The sequence below is a fragment of the Mytilus trossulus genome, chromosome 7 (assembly GCF_036588685.1).
Source record: "Mytilus trossulus isolate FHL-02 chromosome 7, PNRI_Mtr1.1.1.hap1, whole genome shotgun sequence".
Classification (NCBI taxonomy): Eukaryota; Metazoa; Mollusca; class Bivalvia; order Mytilida; family Mytilidae; genus Mytilus; species Mytilus trossulus.
The window spans coordinates 44,424,755-44,447,169 of NC_086379.1; the positions used below are offsets into that span (position 1 = coordinate 44,424,755).

The window sequence follows — 22,415 nt, forward strand, 5'->3', positions numbered from 1 at the left end:
ATAAGATTTCTGCCCTCAGTTCTAACAAGGACTTTCTGTACCAACTAGGATAGAAAGTCCCTGGTTCTAACGACTGCTTTACATATGGGAGCTTATATTTTAACATGTCCCCGGCCTGATAGAGGGATCCGAAAATGCATTTTTTTGTGTTGTTAGCGATCATAGTATATAAAATTTCAATGACCGTAATTCAATTTATTTTACCTAGAAAATTATTAAGATATAAAAATCAGCGAGTTTCTTTGATTATTAGCAACCTATTTTGCCGACAACGGACTTTTGGGCTTTTCAATATATTTCAATTCAAAATTTTATTTACGTCTTACCTTATGTATAAAATTACACAATACATTTATACTGAAAGATACACTTTGTATACATAAGCCAATCTGAACAGATTTATGAGAGACAATAATCAACTAAAACAATATGTATATGTACATAATAAATATTAAATCATTATCTGAATGGTAAAATTATACAACAAAAGTATTTAATTATTATTTACAATATAAAACTTCTCGGCGTCTTTTAGAATAAAATTACAGGTTTTGGCACATAGTCTTATGATATCTTGATTCTAAAATAAAAATACAATTTTCTGACAATCTATAAAACTATTAAAATTTACATCAATTTTAAGAGACTCTATAAAAAGAACTTGTCTAAGATCATTTTAAACAGGACAACCCGATGACTTCAGGGCCAGAGTGAACACCAGCTCCTGGACCCAACCACATCTTAAAATGAAATTAGACAGGTGAAGAACTAGTATATATAGTTGTAATTCAGCATAATACCATCCAGATTTTTCTGGACTTTTACTTTTGGTCAGAGAGAAGAGGCCTCCTGTCTGTTTGACATCCGCCCGAGTCAATTACACTTTTATAGAGTTCTTCTTCTTTAGGTTTTCAGTAGTCCTTCAATGATCTGAAGATTATTTACTGTTTGCACGCAGCGCGCCGTGGCCTATATATATATTTACAAAAACAAAAACAAAAATATTTAGTTCGACATATAACCGGGAAGAAGAAGAAGATGATGACAACATTTGGGGGAAATATATTTGTCCGTTGCTGTGTATCTTTTTTTTAAATCAATTTGGGGTTTTAGGTTTAACCATTAAAAGCTCTTCACTTTGAAAACAAAAACAGTGTTCATCATGACAGACGTAAGATTTTCTTTTCTTTTTTAGTTGATTTCTCTACTATCAGACACCATGTCTATTAAATATTTAAAGGAATTAAGATCGTGACTGAGTTAAACTTTGATTAAAAGATTTCATATCTTAATAGCCTAACTCAGTAACTGTCGTTTTGCCGCATAGCGAAAACTTTTAACTAGAAAATGGGAGGGTCTCTTCAAAATTTATTATGCAGTTCCTTTTTGTTCCAAATTATATAGGACAGTTCTTTAATTAGATAGGTACTACATGATCAGCCCGCAAAGTTAAATATTGTATGTTTTTCTTACATTTATCATCTTTAAGTGGTAATCAGTTTCATGTAAACAATTTTTCATCCATCATTTTTCATATTCACAACATTTTAGGATTTTTCAAGGTGCGGATACATTCTATATCATGGGTGACTTTCTGTCTGGATATGCCATATTAGAAACTAGTGCTTCCATATGAAGTTTATTTTGTGAAAGTACTGTAGCCAAGTCCTATTATCGTCCATACACCTTATCGCTATTCATCCTCCCCTACTGGATTTCTCAAAGGTTACTGTAATGCAGCAGTCCCACTAGGCCACGATCCCAATTTATATTTTGACGATCGTCCAGATCACAGTAAGATTGTAGTCTGGTAGTACTGTCATGGTGAGGTCTAAGAGATCAGGTCCTAGTTAGAAGAGAAGTGAGAATGCAGTATGGTCGTGGTAAGATCTCAAAGGTCACTGTATCATTAAAGTGACATTGTAGTGACATCGTAGCGACAGCATGATTCTAGTCAAAGAAACTGTGCTACAATTTCACAGCGACTTTGATACAATCTCACTATGACCATCAAGTTCTCAACCCAACCATGCTTCCACTACGACTAGTATACCACATTTATTCCAATCTGTTCAAGACCATACATGTTGTTGAAGGCCTTACTTTAACCTATAATGGTTTACTTTTTGAATTGTTATTTGGATGGAGAGTTGTCTCATTGGCACTCACACCACATATTCCTATATCTATGTACATGTATTATGATTTTAGCATGCCCATGCCATCCTCATCACACTGTTCTTAAAACCTGACTATGTTCATACTATGATTATCATACTCATTATCATATAAAATATATGTAAAAGCTCTTTAACTTTGACCTTTTGTCCATTATCTCCAATGGCTCAACCATGCTTGACACATCTGTGTCATCCCTACTATTGTTTTTTTAGCATTGTTATTTGATCTTGATGGACCAGCAATAGTTTGTGATTTAGGTTGGATTAGTTGGTCCCACATATATCATGATTCGTTACTATCCCTCTGTCATGTTGTCTGTCTCTATCTCTACCCCTACCACCATGCCCATAAATTTTGGTAGATTTTGGTTGCATGACTGTGTTGTTTCAAAGAAACTCTACATATCAATGAGAAATAGATGGAATGATACAGTATTTATATGAAACACGATGTTGATATTATTGCTGTGAGGGTAGTATTGTAAGATTATGGTATGAACGTGGTATGATCATAGTATGGTCGTGATAAGAGGGTGCTGTAATGGCAGTAGAAGCGTGGTAAGATTGTGTTGCAATTGAATAAATTGTGATATGGTCGTAGTGAGAACTGATGAGCGTACAAGGATCGTGATAATTGTATTGAGGTCGCAGAATAAGCATGGTCAGAACATGGAATAATCATAGCAGAATTGTTGTAGAAGCATAATGAGGACGTAGTAGCAACGTGGAGGAAACAAAAATTTATATTTTCATGCCTCTCTTACTGCGAGCTCACCACATTCTGAATTTATTTTAGATTGTGGTGAGCGTAGTGCTATCCTGGTTAAGTGTGACTGGGGCTTTAAATTCTGAAGCCACAAACAAAAGGTGATTGTTGTTTGATGTCACTAGTTCAATGTTTTAGCTAACTGGGGCCCAAAGGACCCCATGTGAGCTTATGCCATCACTTGGTGTCCGTCATCATCCATCATCTTTCATCATTGTCGTTTGTTGTTGTAAACTATTCCAAACGTCTTCTCCTCTGAAATTACTGGGCCAAATAAATGTACCTTCAAACTTTAACCATGTTAACTAAATGTTCCTTATGGTATCTACAAGTAGCTTATAAATTGTATCTGAAGTTTTGATCCATTGACAAACATGGCCATGGCCGCCTAGGCTAAAAATAGAACATAGGGGTCAAATGCAGTTTGTGGCTTCTATCTCAAAAACTAAAGCTTTAAACATGATAAAAGCAAATCTGATATGGGGTAAAATTGTTCAAGATCTATCAGCCCTGATAACAATGGATAATCAACATCAATAATGTTCAGCAAATTAAAATGTAAAGTTTTGAGGACCAAAATTATCAATTGACCTTTAAAGGAGTTATTTACACAATTTGTTCATCAAGCATGTCAAATTTTCTAACATTTAAATTTCTTCTCCTCTGAAACTTCTGGGCCAAATACCTTCAAACTTTATCTAAATGTTCCTTAGGGTATTAAGATTATAAAATTGTATCCGAAGTTTTATTCCATTGACAAACATGGCTGCCATGGCTAAAATTAGAACATATTGGTCAAATGCAGTTTTTGGCTTATATGATCATGATCTCAAAACTATTTAAAGCTTTAAGAGCCAATCTGACATTGGATTTTAATTGTTCAATAGGCATGATAGGTGAAAATCTTTCAGCACTGAAATTTTCAGACGAATCTAACAACCTGTTGTTAGGTTGCTGCCACTGAAAAATGAATTGGTAGTTTTAACGAAATTTTGCAGTTTATATGCCCCACCTACGACTGTAGAGGAGCATTATGTTTTCTGGTCTGTGTGTCTGTTCCTCCGTTCGTCTATCTGTCCCGCTTCAGGTTAAAGTTTTTGGTCAAGGTATTTTTTATGAAGTTGAAGTCCAATCAACTTGAAACTTAGTATACATGTTCCCTTTGATAAGATGATTCTAATTTTAATACCAAATTAGAGAATTTATTCCAATTTCACGGTCCACTAAACATAGAAATTGATAGTGCAAGTGGGGCATCTGTGTACTGTGGACACATTCTTGTTTGCTATCATTTTAAATATCGTTATAGATAGATATAAATTGTAAACAGCAATATTGTTCAGCAAAGTAAGATCTACAAAAAGACAATATGACCAAAATTGTCAATTGACCCTTATGGAGTTATTGCCCTTGAAATACAATTTTACACAATTTGTTCATCTAGTTTGCTAACATTTAAAAATCCTTTCCTCTGAAATACAGGATATCGATTCAGGCTCTTCAAATGAGAGCCTCTTTTTTTCTGTCCTTATCATGTTTTATAAAGTTGTTGAAAAGAATCAGAAAATGTGCTTCTTCACAATGATTTTACATATATTGAATTCTGTTTGCATGCATTGCCAGGGTTTCAAATTAGCAGTGGTTGTCTGCAACCTACTGTTGCAATCAGACTTTCTTTTTGGTTAATAGCTAAGCCTGACAGACCTCAGGTTTTAAAGAAAATGACAATTTACTTTGCCGTCCTTTTTAACCATCAGTATACATTGTCATTTCAAAAACATATTGTTATTGAAATTGAGATAATAAAATGATTCATCCCTAACCTTAGGGACTTGATATAAGTTATTTTTAACCTTGAAAACACAAGGTTTTAAATAGTTGTGATAAGTGAGTAATAAGTCATGTGACAAAATATTTAGACACTTGTCAACAAAGTGAGTCTGTTTCCAAGAGAAAAATGAAGATTGTAAAAGAATTATGTTGCAAATCATAAATATATCTGATTTTGGTTATGCTGAATTTTTATGTCCCATTTATGGACAATATGTTTTCTGGTCTATGCGTCCTTTATTCAATCCTCCCTTCGTCCGTCCGTCTGTCCCGCTTTAGGTAAAAGTTTTTGGTCAAGGTTGTTTTTGAGGAAGTTGAAGTCCAATCAACTTGAAACTTAGTATACATGTTCCCTATGATATGATCTTTCTAATTTTAATGCCAAATTAGAGTTTTATAATCCTGTTACCTTTGATAACTATTTACCGCAATTTTATGGTAAACTAAACATAGAAATTGATAGTGCGAGTGGGGCATCTGTGTACTATGGACACATTCTTGTTTTGGTTTGTGTGTCCATTCGTTCATCCTTTTGTCTATCCATTCATCTGTCTTGTTCAGGTTAAATTTTTTGGTCAAGGTAGTGTTTGATGAAGTTGAAGTTCAATCAACTTGAAACTTAGTACTCATGTTCCCTATGATAAGATCTTTCTTATGTTAATGCCAAATTAGAGTTTGACCCCAATTTCATGGTCGACTGAATATAGAAACTGTTAGTGCGAGTGGGGCATCCTTGTACTATGGACACATTCTTGTCTTGTTCTATTTTTTCAATATTTTTTTCCTGCAAAATGTAAAGTGGGCAAAAACAAAATTTTACCTTATTTGCCCTCACCTCCTACGCCAGAGTAGAACATGAATAAAAGGTACTTAGTAAACTTCCAATTCATATGTACAAATTAATCAGCATTAGTTAGCAGTTAGTTCTGTGTTCTGACAGATGTTGATGTACGATCTATACATGTACAAGATGATTCTTTTTAAAATCACTCTTGATGCTAAGTGCTGATTGATTAGCTGCATGCAAAGGAGAGAATGTTGTCGAGTGAGTTTTGATGTTAACTCTTTTGATTTAGGGCCTTGGTCTGCATATTTCTATTTCATATTCGAAGAAAATTTTAAATTAATAATAAAGTTCATTAGCATGAGTAATTTGCTTAAACTGAATCAACTCACATGCACTTTAAAACAAGTTGACTTGAATACTTTTATATTAACAACTTTCTAATTGCTGTAAAAGACCAATACCTACATGTATACATATATGCAGTAGCAGATCCAGAATTTTGAAAAGGGGCACGACAAGGCAACATTAGGAATAGGACTTGTAAAAAGTCTATGCATTAACCATATTACTCCACCAAGAAGACTATCCCTTCTTAAATCTGAAATGCTCAAACATGTATATTTTTCAAAATACTGTGGAACATTACTTTTTATAATGTTTTCTATGAAGTATCTGCTAGATTCAATTTACCGTAGTAGACAAATTTTTATTCTTACATACTGTAGAAACATTAATTGTCCTGGGGTTCAAATTTCATGGTTTTGTGTATCAATTCGTCTCTATACATGTATAAGATTTCATCATGTTCATGGGGATTTAAATTTGTGTTTTCCACTCATTGGAAGTGATATTATATCAAACTTAAAAAAATTTGTGGGGTTTCAATTTTGTGGATATAGTCTCTATATGAAATAAACAAAATTAAATCCTCCATGAAAATTTCTGCTTTTAATGTATCTGCAACGGTCAATTTACTCCAGAAGACCATGCAATACCTATGATTTATAATTATCAGATTTCAAAATATTCTAGAAGGATAATTAATGCCTTAGGTTAAGTATCTATTTTCTGGAGAAGATGTATCCTTACTGATATCAAGTATCTGCAACTATAAAAAAAAACACTGAACAACCGATACTTAATATCTATACCTAAGATTTGCATCTATCAAATACTCTAGACCCCAAAACATAAGAACCTGCAACTTTCCAATTACTCTACAAGACCAATGCTTATATGTAATACCTGCAACCTTCCAATTACTCTACAAGACCAATGCTTATATGTAATACCTGCAACCTTCCAATTACTCTACAAGACCAATGCTTATATGTAATACCTGCAACCTTCCAATTACTCTACAAGACCAATGCTTTTATGTAATACCTGCAACTTTCCAATTACTCTACAAGACCAATGCTTATATGTAATACCTGCAACTTTCCAATTACTCTACAAGACCAATGCTTTTATGTAATACCTGCAACTTTCCAATTACTCTACAAGACCAATACTTTTATGTAATACCTGCAACTTTCCAATTACTCTACAAGACCAATGCTTTTATGTAATACCTGCAACTTTCCAATTACTCTACAAGACCAATACTTTTATGTAATACCTGCAACTTTCCAATTACTCTACAAGACCAATGCTTTTATGTAATACCTGCAACTTTCCAATTACTCTACAAGACCAATGCTTTTATGTAATACCTGCAACTTTCCAATTACTCTACAAGACCAATGCTTTTATGTAATACCTGCAACTTTCCAATTACTCTACAAGACCAATGCTTTTATGTAATACCTGCAACTTTCCAATTACTCTACAAGACCAATGCTTTTATGTAATACCTGCAACTTTCCAATTACTCTACAAGACCAATGCTTTTATGTAATACCTGCAACTTTCCAATTACTCTACAAGACCAATGCTTTTATGTAATACCTGCAACTTTCCAATTACTCTACAAGACCAATGCTTTTATGTAATACCTGCAACTTTCCAATTACTCTAGAAGACCAATACCTTTTATACCTTATCAGTATCTGTAATTTTATAATTTCTCTGGAAGACTTATACCTGTGTATGTATCTGCAACTTTCAAAATTAGCACACCAATTTATCTTTACCTAATAAGTATCTATAACTTTAGAAGATCAATATCTACAATTAAGTATCTGCAGCTTTCCAATTACTCTAAAAGAATTAACCTACACTTTAGGTATCTGGAGACTGGAACTTACAAGGTGCACCAGGAGACTTCTACCTATGCTCAAGTATCTGTGACTTTCAAATTGCTCTAGTTAAAGGATATTGACATTTAACCTAGTCTAGATTGGTGTACAAAATGTACTTTCATTCGTGAACTCCAGATATTTATATTTCATTTATTGTAATACAGTGTACTTGTCTGTCTAGTTTTCTACTTCATCCAAATGTCATAATTATTATTTTTTCTTAAAATTCTTACATTCTTGATGCATTCCATGCTAAATTTTAAAGAATTGCTCAAAAATGTTTTTTTCCCTAATTTTATTAATCACCAAACTGTCATTTTCCTTCAACAACTCTGATATTTTATGCATAGTCTTATCATAACCTTCTTGTGTAGGATGTATTATCAATTTTCAAACTGTATCTTCAACGGGATGATTTGGCGTCTTAAGTGCATTAAGTTACTGTAGCATAGACATTGGTGTTTCAGTGAAATTTACATCACTTTGAAACTATTTATCTTTATATGCAATTAGGTTTTATCATTATTTACTTGTGCATCTTAGCAAAGTAATGCAATTTGTATCAATTAATCTGTAAAAAGTACATTGATAGTCTTCCAATTTATTGGAAGAATCGTAAACTTATCTAAATTGTAATTCTGCATTTGATATATTGTTTAAATGATAAAATAGTGGTTGTTGTCATGGCATATCCAAACTGACTAATCTGATGTTGTTTCATTGCACCTATGGTGCAAGTCAGTGGGCGTTTTTTAATTTGTTTGTTTACTTCAAACATTTATTTCTTCTTATGTCTAGTTAATGAATTGCACAGTATGATACTTATATAAGTGTGTAGCTTAAAATATAAGACTTTTCTCTTCCAACATTAAATACATTTTTTAGAGAAAAAAAGATAATAATATTTAGTGCGCAAAGACCAGTCTGCCTTCCTGTCAAAAATATTAATACAGTTCTTATTGTACACTAAAAAATATACATGAATATTTTCTATAACCTTTGGAAATTTTCAATAAAATTGGCTAAAAAATCAAATGTATGAGAGAAAATTGAGACTGAGTATAGTGATAAAATTGCACAAATCTGAACAGTTTGAAGATTTATACAGAGAATATATATGTTACAGGCGCTATCATCAAGTATTAAATTACAGCAGAAAGAGTATTTTGAGATTATTTCTTCACTTGCTAATAAATATTTTGGTGAAAGCTTTAATTTCTCTATGTGGATTAGGAATTTTCTCATTGCTGAAGGCCATACGGTACTCAATAGTTGTTAATTTCTCTGTCATTTGGACTCTGTGAAGAATTGTCTCATTGGCAATCATACTGCATCTTCTTTTTATATTAGAAATTAAATTAAGTTTCCAAACAATTGTTAATTGTAAAAATCTCCTTATTATATCACTTTTAGAATGTAACAGTCACATAATGCCGAAAACTCTAAGCTAATAATTACATCTTTATAAATTCTTTTATGTTTTATCTATCTGATGAGTTGAGCCTTTTTCAACTGATTTTTATAGTTCGTTCTTATGTTGTAGTACTGTTATACCACTGTCCCAGGTTAGGGGGAGGGTTGGGATCCCGCTAACATGTTTAACCCCGCCACATTACTTTTAGTTATGTATGTGCCTGTCCCAAGTCAGGAGCCTGCAATTCAGTGGTTGTCGTTTGTTCATGTGTTACATATTTGTTTTTCCTTCATTTTTTTACATAAATAAGGCCGTTAGTTTTCTCGTTTGAATTGTTTACATTGTCTTATCAGGGCCTTTTATAGCTCACTATATGGGGTATGGGCTTTGCTCATTGTTGAAGGCGGTACGGTGACCTATAATTGTTAATGTTTGTGTCATTTTGGTCTTTTGTGGATAGTTTTCTCATTGGCAATCATACCAAATCTTCTTTTTTATATTTGTCCTAAAGCTTCTCTAGTAAATCTCTGCTTTTAGAAAGAGTAAGTTTAAATGTTTAGTATGATTTTAGAACACTTTAACATGTTCAAGAGTTAAATAACAAACATAAAACCATGATAAAATTAATATTCATGAAATTAAGTCCTTTTTGTAAAAAGTAATTGAAAGTGAATTTCTTTGTTATCATTTTAATTGCTTTGTAATATTTTTGTTAAGAACAAGAAAAAAAAATGTGTTTTAACTGTCATGTGGTGAAATCAAGAGCAATACAAGTTCTGATCACTGTATTTAAACCCTATTAGTGCAGATGCACTGACTGGACTTCAATCTTAATTGACTAGGATTGTCAGTTATTCTACTTAAGGTCAGTGATTTTCTCAGGTGTTCTGGCCTACTCTGCCAAAAAAAATGGCCGCCACGAAATATCCCAAAAGTGGTGCTAAAAATTGGAATTAAAACACAGAAAATCAAATCAAATTACTGTATTTGATAGAATGGGGGAACATGTATAATAATACTGCCACAAACCAAATTATTTCCTTCCACTTTGTAAAATTTCAAACTATTGGAAAACAGGAATTATAGTTTATACACCACTCTTGCAGCAATATTGCCTTTTTGTGCTGAGCCCACATTAAGCAAACATCTATCAATCAATGACATTGTATAATATCCATAAAACATTACATATGTTTTTGTTTTTTAACACACTGCATGAATTCAATACTTATTACCTAAAAAAAGGTTTGCATATTCTAGATAAAAATCTTTTATTAAATCTTGCATTGCCTAACTGATTTTAAGATGGTTCTTTTTATCTATATACATAATTCATTGTCAGATATTGAGTGTTGAAAGTTTGTTTATTCAACTTTTTATCAAAGAGATATATGTTTAATTTCAGGAAGTGAAGAATTATTTGATGAAACTGATCAATTCGTAAGTTACATTTTCTTATCGCTTACTTTCACTTTGTGATGTGAGATATTATGCCTAGTTTTTCTTCAAAGGTTATATAAGTTTCTCTAGTTTTTGCCAAATAATTCATACCAGTTTACTACTTGCGAAATAAAAACTTTTATTTTTTTTGGCCTCGTTAAGGATGATATGATCTTTAATTGTAATTTCTTATCTAACAAGTTGTTAGTCCAAGGTAGCTGTTTATTGACGTTTACATTTCATGTCTCTGATTGCATCTAAGTAAATGCATTATTCATTCAACAAACAAACTCTATGCCATTTTCTGCTTCATGATATTTAGGAATAAGTATAAATGGATTTTCAAGGCTGTATGATCATGATGGTTAATTTGCTAAAGCTATACTTTAACAAAAAAAATGACACTGAAATACTTGGTTCAGTTGATTATGATTCTTGTCTTAATTTATAAATAAGAAAAATAAACTTCCGAAAATTGTTGATTTCTTTCTGGCTTCATAGATTTTATTTGACAATGTAAATCAAATGCTGACTTTATATGGCTTCATAGATTGGTTTGGCATGCTGCGATGGCGATCAAATGCTGCATGGCATCTTTCTGGCTTCATAGCTTGGTTTGGCATGCCCCAATGGCCATCAAATGCTGCATATCTCTGGTTGTAAAGATGGGTATGGCATGCCGCAATGGCAATCAAATGCTGATATCTTTCTAGCTTCATAGATTGGTTTGGTATTGGCAATCAAATTCTGTTGGTCTGGTAAAGGCAATAAAATGATTTTGGTCTGGTAAAGGCAATAAAATGATTTTGGTGGGGATGTTATTAAAGACAATCAAATGTTTTCAATGTTTTAAATAGAAATAAGATGTGGTATGAGTGCCACAATGTGCAAGAATTAAGCATAATAGGTCAGCCTTCAACTTGGATACTTCGGCTTCAAACAGGAATGCCAACGTTCTAATCTATGTATAAATGAGATACAAACCACATCAATAAACTAAAAACAATGGAATAACAGGTTTCTCACTTAAGGCTGGTGCAAACAATTGCATTGGGTTTAAATGTTTTAACAAAAAATATGACTATCAAATATATTTGGTGTGGTAAAGGCAATCAAATGCTGTATGTTGGTTCAGAAATAGTAATCTAAATTTCTGTTGTTTTGGCAATCGTAAGCAAAATTGCTGTTGTTTTGGCAATGGTAAGCCAGTGTTGTTGTTTTAACAATTGTAAGTAAGTGCAGTTGTTTTGGCAATGGTAAGCAAGTGCTGTTGTTTTGGCAATGGTAAGCAAGTGTTGTTGTTTCTGGCTATGGTAAGCAATTGTTGCTGTTTTGGCAATGGTAGGCAAATGTTTTTGTTTTGGCAATGGTAATCAAGTATTGTTATTTGGCAATGGTAAGAAAGTGCCAATGTTTGAAAATGGTAAGCAAGTGTTGTTGTTTTGGCAATGGTAAGCAAATATTGTTGTTTTGGCAATGGTAAGCAAGTTTTATTGTTTTTGGCAATGGTAATTAAGTATTGTTGTTTTGGCAATGATAAGCAAGTGTTGTTGTTTTGGCAATGGTAAGCAAGTGCCAATGTTTGACAATGGTAAGCAAGTGTTGTTGTTTTGGCAATGGTGAGCAAGTGCTGTTGTTTGACAATGGTAAGCAAGTGTTGTTGTTTTTGCAATGGTAAGCAAGTAGTGTTGTTTTGTCAATTGTGAGCAGGTGCTGTTGTTTGACAATGGTAAGCAAGTGTTGTTGTTTTTGCAATGGTAAGCAAGTAGTGTTGGTTTGGCAATGGTAAGCAAGTGCTGTCGATCTGGCAATGGTAAGCAAATGCTTTAAGTTTGGTAATGACAATTCAATGTTCTTTGTTGAGCAAAGACATTTAATTGCTTTTGGTTTGGTTAAGACACTCAAACCCTTTTGGTTAGGCAATAGCTGAGGGCAATAGCCATCAAATCCTTCTCAGTATGATATGGTTCTTGGAATAGTATTGATGACAATTTTTACATCTAGATGACTATGACTGTATTATATTTCATAATTATTTTTTTGGATGCTGGAACTCAAAGGCAGATTAAGTGGGGGCAGGGGGCACAGTCCACCCCCCTTTTTGTGGGAAATTTGGTTGATTATCTATAGAGTCACTGAAGCATGATTGGAGCAGGCCTCCTCTTTGGCAGTCAGTGGGCCTCCCTTATAAAAAAATTTGGATTTGCCAATAGTTGTCAATGTAGAGAGACCATATATAGATTTGCTTTACCTACTTTTTACTTGCTTACTTAGTTTTGCTATAGTATAAAGAAATCTTAGTTTCTTTTATTTGTGATCCTATTTGGATTTATCATCTCTTGTTTGGATTTTATTTTGGATTTTCAAACATGAGTTTGAGCATCACTGGCAGACATGAATTGTTGGAATGTACAACTAGTGTCTGCAGCAGTAAATTGTTACTGATAATATTAATTATTGACACATTCTTGAAACATCAAATCATAGTTATGATAAAATACTTGAATGTCATTCTTGTTTCCTTTATTGATTATATAATTTTCTTTGAGGTAAGGACAGAAGAATACAAATTTATTTATTACAGCAATCTTTAAACAATTGTACTATTTTTGTGTTTGACCTTGGTTCTTTTTATTACCATTGACAGAATTATCTGGTAATATGTTATTTTGATCTTGATGTTTCTACTTATTGATGGCAAATTATCTGAAAATACATTGACTGCATTCCAGATTAAGACAATGTTATGATATCCTTTGATTTTTTGAAAGCACCCTTTAGTTTAAGTGTCACCTAACTCTCTTTTGTCTAGCATACCTTTATCACACTTTTGTGTACTCGATCAGACAAAAAAAATTAATCTTCAGTGCCAGTCTGCACCGTTAGCAACTCGTCTAATTCACCAGACTAGTGAAATATTTCAAAGTTTTATACAGTTACATGTATATAGGAACTAGCTTTGATATTTAGTTTTCAGACTAGTGTATGAAAAAGTTTTGGGTACAGACTGCAGTTCACAAGTGTAGTGTTGCACCATTTGCTTTATTTCTTGGATTCATTACAATTCGTGTGACACCATATTTCCTTTTTTTCATTGACACAGGTGAACCATAAATTAAATGTTCAATGAATCACAAATTTGCCATTTTGTTGTATACAGACTTTTTCAAAACCATGATATCAAATATACACAAAAATAGAGATTTCTTCAATTCACCAAAAATAATTAATTATTAATACCCACCAAAAAAAATGAATACACAGTATTTGACTGTGAGGGCATTCCTGATAAAGGTAAATCCAGAAAAGAGCTTCAGACTCATTATTTTTTTTTCCCCGATTTTAGTGTGATTTTGTCTTTTTAGAGTTGATGGTTTACTGGCGATAGCAGTTACAGACAGAGATGGAGTACCCCTCTTGAAAGGTAAAGTATGAGATTAATTGAAAGAAAAGCAAAAAAAAAAGTCTAAAATGCCAAAAAATTCCTGAAATTGTAAGGATCAATTTAACTTTTTTTATTTCTAATTTTGCATTTGTTGTAGAATTTGTTTTTGAAACTTGCTACAAACCAGAACAAAGAGATATCAGATTTTAATCTGTTTAAAATAGACATTTTTTTGAAAAGTTATAGTACATTATATGAATGGAAAATACAGACAAGATATTTCTACCTACACCAGAGATAAATTTTCATATTTATCAATATTTATCAGATATATATCAATGTAAGATTTTCCACAGATATATCTATAGAAATAATAAATGTTAAGTGTTGAAGTTTTGATATATGTCTTGAATGCATGAAAAAGACAAAAACAATCATGGATTATTTTCTTATCTCACGAATTTCATTCAATCTTGCATAATATTTCATTCAGATAACTATATCAGGACCTTGTGAAAGAAACTATTTTTCCTCCCCCACAGGCACCTGTTTGGTTCACACTATATTAAATGACACTCGACAACATATAGTTATTTTAGTCCAAACTACATGATGAAGTTCAGTTAATAGATATCATTATTGAAGTTTGATTAATGATTTACAGCTATTAATATGACAATCGGTTGTAATTTACAGTTTTTTTGACAATGTTCAGTTTTCATAAATAGTTTGATAAAAGAAGTTAAAAGTGTAAATTACCACTTGAAATTGGTAAAGTATTGCCTTTATTAATAAACGTGGGTGGGCTTTATTTTACTTCAGGTAGGAAAAATTGACATTGACAATAGAAGATAGATAACTCTGAATGGCTTACTAAATTTGATGAAACGTGCCTCTGGTAAAAACAGAAATTTTTAATCCTGATATCTATGATGAGTTTATTTAAGTACAATAATATCTTAAATTCTTAAAACAGGGTATATGCCAGGGGAAAAAAGGTTGAGCTTACGAAAGAAAAAAAAAACCAAGACATCATTCAGTTTCTATTTTGCATTGTTTCAGTTAAAATTAAAATAACAGCAGTGAAAAGATTAGTGTTTTTTTTTGGTTTGTAGAATTTAATAAATTTGAGGTATCTCCCCTTTGTAATTTGCAATAGGTTTTTTTGTTTAGTATTTTAATGTAGTCACAAAATAATTTATTGAATAATCAAGTATTAAATCATCAGTTACTCACGGTTAGTAAGCTAAACAATGAAAAAGGACTGAAGAAAAGGTGACCACTCCACCTTTGCAGTTTACCTGTGTATACTGTCAAAGTTCCTTGCCGAGGATGCTGTTGTCTTTTTATACGACTGCAAATTTTGAAAAAAATTTCGTCGTATATTGCTATCACGTTGGCGTCGTCGTCGGCGTCCGAATACTTTTTGTTTTCGCACTCTAACTTTAGTAAAAGTGAATAGAAATCTTTGAAATTTTAACACAAGGTATATGACCATAAAAGGAAGGTTGGTATTGATTTTGGGAGTTTTGGTCCCAACATTTTAGGAATTAGGGGCCAAAAAGGGCCCATATAAGCATTTTCTTGGTTTTCGCACTATAACTTTAGTTTAAGTGAATAGAAATCTATGAAATTTTTACACAAGGTTTATGACCACAAAAGAAAGGTTGGGATTGATTTTGGGAGTTTTGGTTTCAACAGTTTAGGAATAAGGGGCCAAAAAGGGACCCAAATAAGCATTTTTCTTGGTTTTCGCACCATAACGTTAGAATAAGTAAATAGAAATCTATGAAATTTAAACACAAGGTTTATGACCATAAAAGGAAGGTTGGTATTGATTTTGGGAGTTTTGGTCCCAACAGTTTAGGAAAAAGGGGCCCAAAGGGTCCAAAATTAAACTTTGTTTGATTTCATCAAAATTGAATAATTGGGGTTCTTTGATATGCCGAATCTAACTGTGTATGTAGATTCTTAACTTTTAGTCATGTTTTCAAATTGGTCTACATTAAGGTCCAAAGGGTCCAAAATTAAACTTAGTTTGATTTTGACAAAAAATGAATCGGTTGGGTTCTTTGATATGTTGAATCTAAAAATGTACTTAGATTCTTGATTATTGGCCCAGTTTTCAAGTTGGTCCAAATCTGGGTCCAAAATTAAACTTTATTTGATTTCATCAAAAATTGAATAAATGGGGTTCGTTGATATGCCAAATCTAACTGTGTATGTAGATTCTTCATTTTTGGTCCCGTTTTCAAATTGGCCTACATTAAGGTCCAAAGGGTCCATAATTAAACTAAGTTTGATTTTAACAAAAATTAAATTCTTGGGCCTCTTTGATATGCTGAATCAAAACATGTACTTAGATTTTTGATTATGGGCCTAGTTTTCAAGTTGGTCCAAATCAGGATCTAAAATTATTATATTAAGTATTGTGCAATAGCAAGTCTTTAAAATTGCACAGTATTGTGCAATGGCAAGAAATATCTAATTTCCCAATATTGTGAAATAGCAATTTTTTTTTTTAATTAGAGTTATCTTTCTTTGTCTAGAATAGTAAGCAAGAAATATCTTATTGCAAGAATTTTTTTTAATTGGAGTTATCTCTCTTTATCCAGAATCAACTTAAATCTTTGTTATATATAATATACAATGTATATTCACTTTTTACTACCAACTGATAAATTTAAATGATCTTTACCATTCAGTGATAACAAGCAGTATATTACATCTTAATATTTTATGATGTATTTAAATGAGTAGTTATTGTTGCAAACTCCATTAGAATATTTTAATTGAGATTAGTTTTGGAATAAGGGAAAGGGGGATGTGATTAAAAAATTGGGTTCAATCTTTCTCATTTGAAATTTCATAAATAAAAAGAAAATTTCTTCAAACATTTTTTTGAGAGGATTAATATTCAACAGCATAGTGAATTGCTCTAAGAGAAAACAAAAATTTTAAGTTCATTAGAACACATTCATTCTGTGTCAGAAACCTATGCTGTGTCAACTATTTAATTACAATCCAAATTTAGAGCTGATTCCAGCTTGAATGTTGTGTCCATACTTGCCCCAACCGTTCAGGGTTCAACTTCTGCGGTCGTTTAAAGCTACGCCCTGCGGAGCATCTGGTTATAGTTCGTTGTATGTATACTGTAGCAAAAATCTACTGGGATTGTGTTCTTTACACAGACTAGATATCAAGCTAATGTGATGCTATATTGGTTGAATGCAATTCAATCTGCAATGATTTTCTTGAGGGATTTTGAAATGGATGTGATGCTATAAATTCTTTGAGAAGAAGAAAAAAAGGTTTACCAGAATGTTCCTTGAATTTTTCAGAGGGACACTGATATAAGAAATATATAATAGATGTCAAATTTAATCAATTTACGCAGTGTGGTTGATGATTATTCAATATTCAAGTGTGTAGTCAGGGGCAAATTCCCAAACCAAGGTCAAGAAAATTGTTTCTCATTGATAAACGTACCAAAAAAGGACATGGCTAATGTTATTTAAATATTCAAGTTTAACAGAAAAGTTGATTGTTTCAGGTTCAACTGAGCAGGTACCAGAACTAGCCTTGCGTCCAAATTTTCTATCCACGTTTGGTACAGCCATAGAACAAGCCAACAAAATAGGGTTTCAGCAGAGTAAAAGTTTTATATGTTTATATCAAAACTATCAGGTAATCAACAGCAGCAAAATAATACAAAAAATAAACTGATATCATATGATGAAATGATAAAAAAAATGTTTGTTATGTTTTAATTTCATTCTATAAATCGATATTAGGTCAGTCATGGAAAATGAAAATGAGCCATTGGCAAGATTATAGTTGAGTTGTTATATGTATGTCTCAATAAAGTTTAATTGTAGAGTTTAAGTTAAGGACTCTTTTTTTAGCTCTTTGGTTTTGAGCTTTTCTCATGACTTGTCGTCCTTCCTCGCCGTCTGTCGACTGTCGTTAACTTTTACAGAAATCTTCTCTGAAACTACTGGGCCAAATTTAACCAAACTTGGCCAAGATCATCATTGGGGTACCTAGTTTAAAAATGTGTCTGGTGACTGGGCCAACCAACCGAGATGGCCGCCATGCTAAAAATAGAGCATAGGGGTAAAATGTAGATTTTGGCTAATAACTCTGAAAACGAAAACATTTAGAGCAAATGTTAAATTGTTTATCAAGTCAAGATCTATCTGCCCTGAAATTTTCAGACGATTCGTACAACTGTTTGTTGGGTTGCTGCCCCAGAATTGGCAATTTCAAGGAAATTTATACTTTTTTGGTAATATCTTGAATATTATTATAGATAGAGTCAAAGAGATGAATTGTAAACAGCAATAATGTTCAGCAAAGTAAGATCTACAAATAATTCAACATGAACATAATGGTCAATTGACCCCTTATGGAGTTATTGCCCTTTATAGTAATTTTTTACCATTTTTTTACCAATTTTTGTAATCTTTTACAAAATTCTTCTCCTGTAAAACTATTGGGCCAAATTTAACTATACTTTGCCACAATCATCATTGAGGTATCTAGTTAAAAAAATGAGACCAACCAACCAAGATGGCCACCATGGCTAAAAAAGAGCATGGGGTAAAATGTAGATTTTGGCTTACAACTCTAAAACCAAAGCATTTAGAGCAAATGGTTAATATGCACATAGACCAAGGTGAGCGACACAGGCTCTTTAGAGCCTCTAGTTTAAAGAGAGGGAAATAAGACAAAATTATAAAATAAATATGATCTATGTAGAGTTTGTTATAATTTGTTATATAGTTTAAATGTTATTTTTCAATAGTTTTCTAGTGATACATATTTCCTTCCATTTGATAACAAGTCAAACTTTCTATCTAGTTACACCACTACATGTATAAAGATATAGTAAAATAATTTTTGCTTAAATGAAACAAGTTTTGGTGACCTCATATCTGTTTCTGGCCCTGTATATTTTTATCATTTAATTCTGTTTCATTTTAGGTTGTTCAGATAAACAAAAGTCCAGTGGTGCTAACATTTATTGCAGATAGTAATACAAATACGGGTAATTATTTATTTTTGATGGTTTTCTGGAATATGTTTTTTTATCAGAATTTCTATCATTGATAATTGTTGTGCCCATTATTTTTTCTGGTCTGTGAGTCAATTCCTATGTCTGTTTGTCTGTCTTTCCAGCTTAAGGTTAAAGTTATTGGTCAATGAAGTTTTTGATGAAGTCCAATCTACTTCAAACTTAGTACACATGTTCCCTATGATATGATCTCTTTAATTTTAATACCAAGTTAGTTTTTACCACAATTTCACAGTCTATTGAACAATAAAAAATGATAGTGTGAGTGGGGCATCCATGTACTATGGACACATTCTTGTTAAGCCTACAATAGAATGTACATAATCTATAAATAGTTAACAGGAATATTGTTAAAAAAGGCTGAAATAAGAATAGACATTGTGTCCTTTCATAGAGTTCAGTCAATTCTGATGAACCATAAGTTTTCATTGTTGTAAATCTTAAGTTGTTCATCCAATATTTATTTTTTTACCTTAACTTTTTGAGTTCACTTTAAGATAGTCTGAGGTTTAAGTTTTTGAGAGATAAATAGCTAAGCCTCCATTGAATGTTTTTAAACTTGGAAGTAAGCTACTTCAAGATCAAGAAAATGATGTTGGTATTTTCTGGGTTTTTTTTCACAATCAAGATTATACTATGAAACTGACACAAGCAAACACAGGAAGAGATGAGTAAAGAACCATTCTGATATCATGTTTATATGAAAGTTCAGAACTTAAAAGTGACCTGAAACAAATGAATCTCCAGATATTTCTTGTCAAAGACTTTATTTCACAATAAATAGACAACAACCGCATACAAAAGGGGGAAAAAAATGAATCACTTTTGCAATTGACAATAATTTTGGTTTGCTTCAGATATTTGTGACCAAGACAACAGTTCACATACAAATAAACAAAAGCAAAAACATAGAGAATGGTGCAAACAATGGTTTTACCAGTATATTTATTGAAATTATTCTATATTTTTTTCAGGCTTATTGTTAAATTTGGAAGCAGACATGAATGACATTATAAATGAAGTTTCAAAAGTGGTGTCAACATCATAGCAGGGATGCCATACTGCAAAATACTGTCTATATCTTTATATATAAATTGTATGTGCAATAAAATAATCAATTGATACAATATACCCTGTTGTGAGAGACCACTCTTTCTGTCTAACACTAAAAAATGGTCTTTTTGAGGTGATTTACCTATCAAAAAATAAGTGATGAGTTGTAATGCTCACAAGGTCTACCAAAAGAAGATTGGTCTCTTACTCTTAACACAGGTCTACTGTACTAACAAAATATAAATGGAATTCTATCAGGAATGAGCATGTAAAATGCATAACAACTTAGATATAATAAAAGTCTTGAAATAATGTTGAGACATTTCCAAAGAATTGATTGGTATGGTGTTGATTTTCTTAAATTTAGTTAATATTGATTTTTTGATATTTTATTTATGAAATAGACTTAGTTTTATTGCAATTTTCATTATTATTAAATTTTAAACATTTTTCTACACTTTTTGATCTGTAAATACTTACTTTTTCATGAATTTTAAAATTTTAATAGATATGCGTTGTTGAAATATACATCTGGTGCAGTAAAAGTAGTACTGTTGTTCAACATTTTTGTAATTGATTTCAGTTTTGATTTAATTATTATACTATATGACAATTTTTGGAAATGTTAAAAAAACATTTCAGGTTTTTCCTTTCAGTAGCTATTCCCCAATAGATCACTAGTTGAAATATATTTCATAGTGTGTTCTGTAATATTTCATTTGAATAAAGTTTTTCTTTGGATTTGTAAAGGGCAAGTTTAAGTTTGTAATTATTTGTAATAAAAATAAAAATGTTTTCATCAAACAGTTTAGTTGTAATTTTTTTCAATTTGAAATAAAATTGAGAATGGAAATGGGGAATGTGTCAAAGAGACAACAACCTGACCATAGAAAAAACAACAGCGTAGGTCAACAACAGGTCTTCAATGTATCGAGAATTCAGCTGGCCCCTAAACAAATATATACTAGTTCAGTGATAAAGAACGCCATACTAATTTTCAAATTGTACACAAGAAACTAAAATTAAAATAAAGTCTGATTTTATATTAACACATAACAGAGTAACACTATTGAACTAGTACTACAATATTAAATACTTAGAACTAAAGATTTCACAAGTTCAAAGCGCTATTGTGAATGCTCCTTTATCAAGAATGCTCATTCCAATATTTGAAAGCCAGTTAAAGTGCTATCTGACCAAAAAAGAAAATATGTAAAAACTATAATTTTACAAGTATCTCTATTCATTGACCCAGCTTCAACAATTGATTGTTATGATTGTTTAGGTGATTGTATTATGTTATGGTCCTATGGCTATTATTGTTCTATATTTTCTTACTTTCTTTGTGGCAATTTTGTATCTTCTTGATCTTAACAACAACAACAAAAAAACAAGACTGGCACTACAAAACGGATATTCTAGCAGTAACTGTTTTGTACACATAATAGAATTTTGAGGAAAACAAACAGCAGACCCAAGAATGCAATAATATTTAAATGAGGATGAAGCCATTAAGATTATAAACAAATGAGATGAGCAACTTAAAAAATGTAAGAGTCAAAATACATGGCACAAAACTATACATTGAGCAGGAACAACTTGGATGTGCAGATGCAGATTATCAGTGCTGTCTTCACTAGTGGCACATGTGTTGTACTGTTGCCAAGTAACATCAGTGATTAGTCAGATCTGTTGGTGTTACTTAGTATTATTTTACTATTTATTTACATATGTTTCTTTCCTGAATGTTTTTGCATTTATGTGTACTGTATTCCTGTCAAGTAATGTCTTTTAGAAAAAAAAATGTTATATTGCCATATAAGCAGGAGGTTTTGCTAGCCATAAAATCAGGTTCAACACACCATTATTCCTCAAAATGTCCTGTACCAATTCAAGAATATGGCAGTTGTTATCATATAGTCCGTTTGCTTTTGTAGCAGTGCAATGTTTTCGTTGTTCCGTTTTGTTTCCTTTTATAGTTGATGTGTTTCCTTAGTTTTGGTTTGTGACTCGGATGTGTCTTTTAAATCAATTTATAAGTATTGAACAACGGTGTACTACTATTGCCTTTATTGACAACAGAAGAATAGAGGACAGATATGTTTACATTTCTGTGATCATCTGTGATATTCCAAAACGGTCATTAGGACGAAATTTCTCTTTTAGGTTGGGATATAACAAATTTATACTGAATTTTACGTATCATGATTAACAGGTGTCATTAGTTGAGCAGAATATGT

At 31.9% G+C, this 22,415-nt stretch overlaps 1 protein-coding gene across 1 annotated transcript; it reads left to right on the top strand.

Annotated features, from left to right (window-relative positions):
- The first annotated feature begins 1,115 nt into the window (after nt 1-1,115).
- Nucleotides 1,116-20,979, top strand: LOC134725138 (ragulator complex protein LAMTOR3-like). The gene is made up of 6 exons (XM_063588699.1): nt 1,116-1,171; nt 10,626-10,660; nt 14,026-14,084; nt 17,599-17,732; nt 19,032-19,095; nt 20,097-20,979. The coding sequence occupies exons 1-6, from the start codon at nt 1,163-1,165 to the stop codon at nt 20,168-20,170; spliced, it is 375 nt and encodes a 124-aa protein (XP_063444769.1). The 5' UTR covers nt 1,116-1,162; the 3' UTR covers nt 20,171-20,979.
- The last annotated feature ends 1,436 nt before the right edge of the window (nt 20,980-22,415 follow it).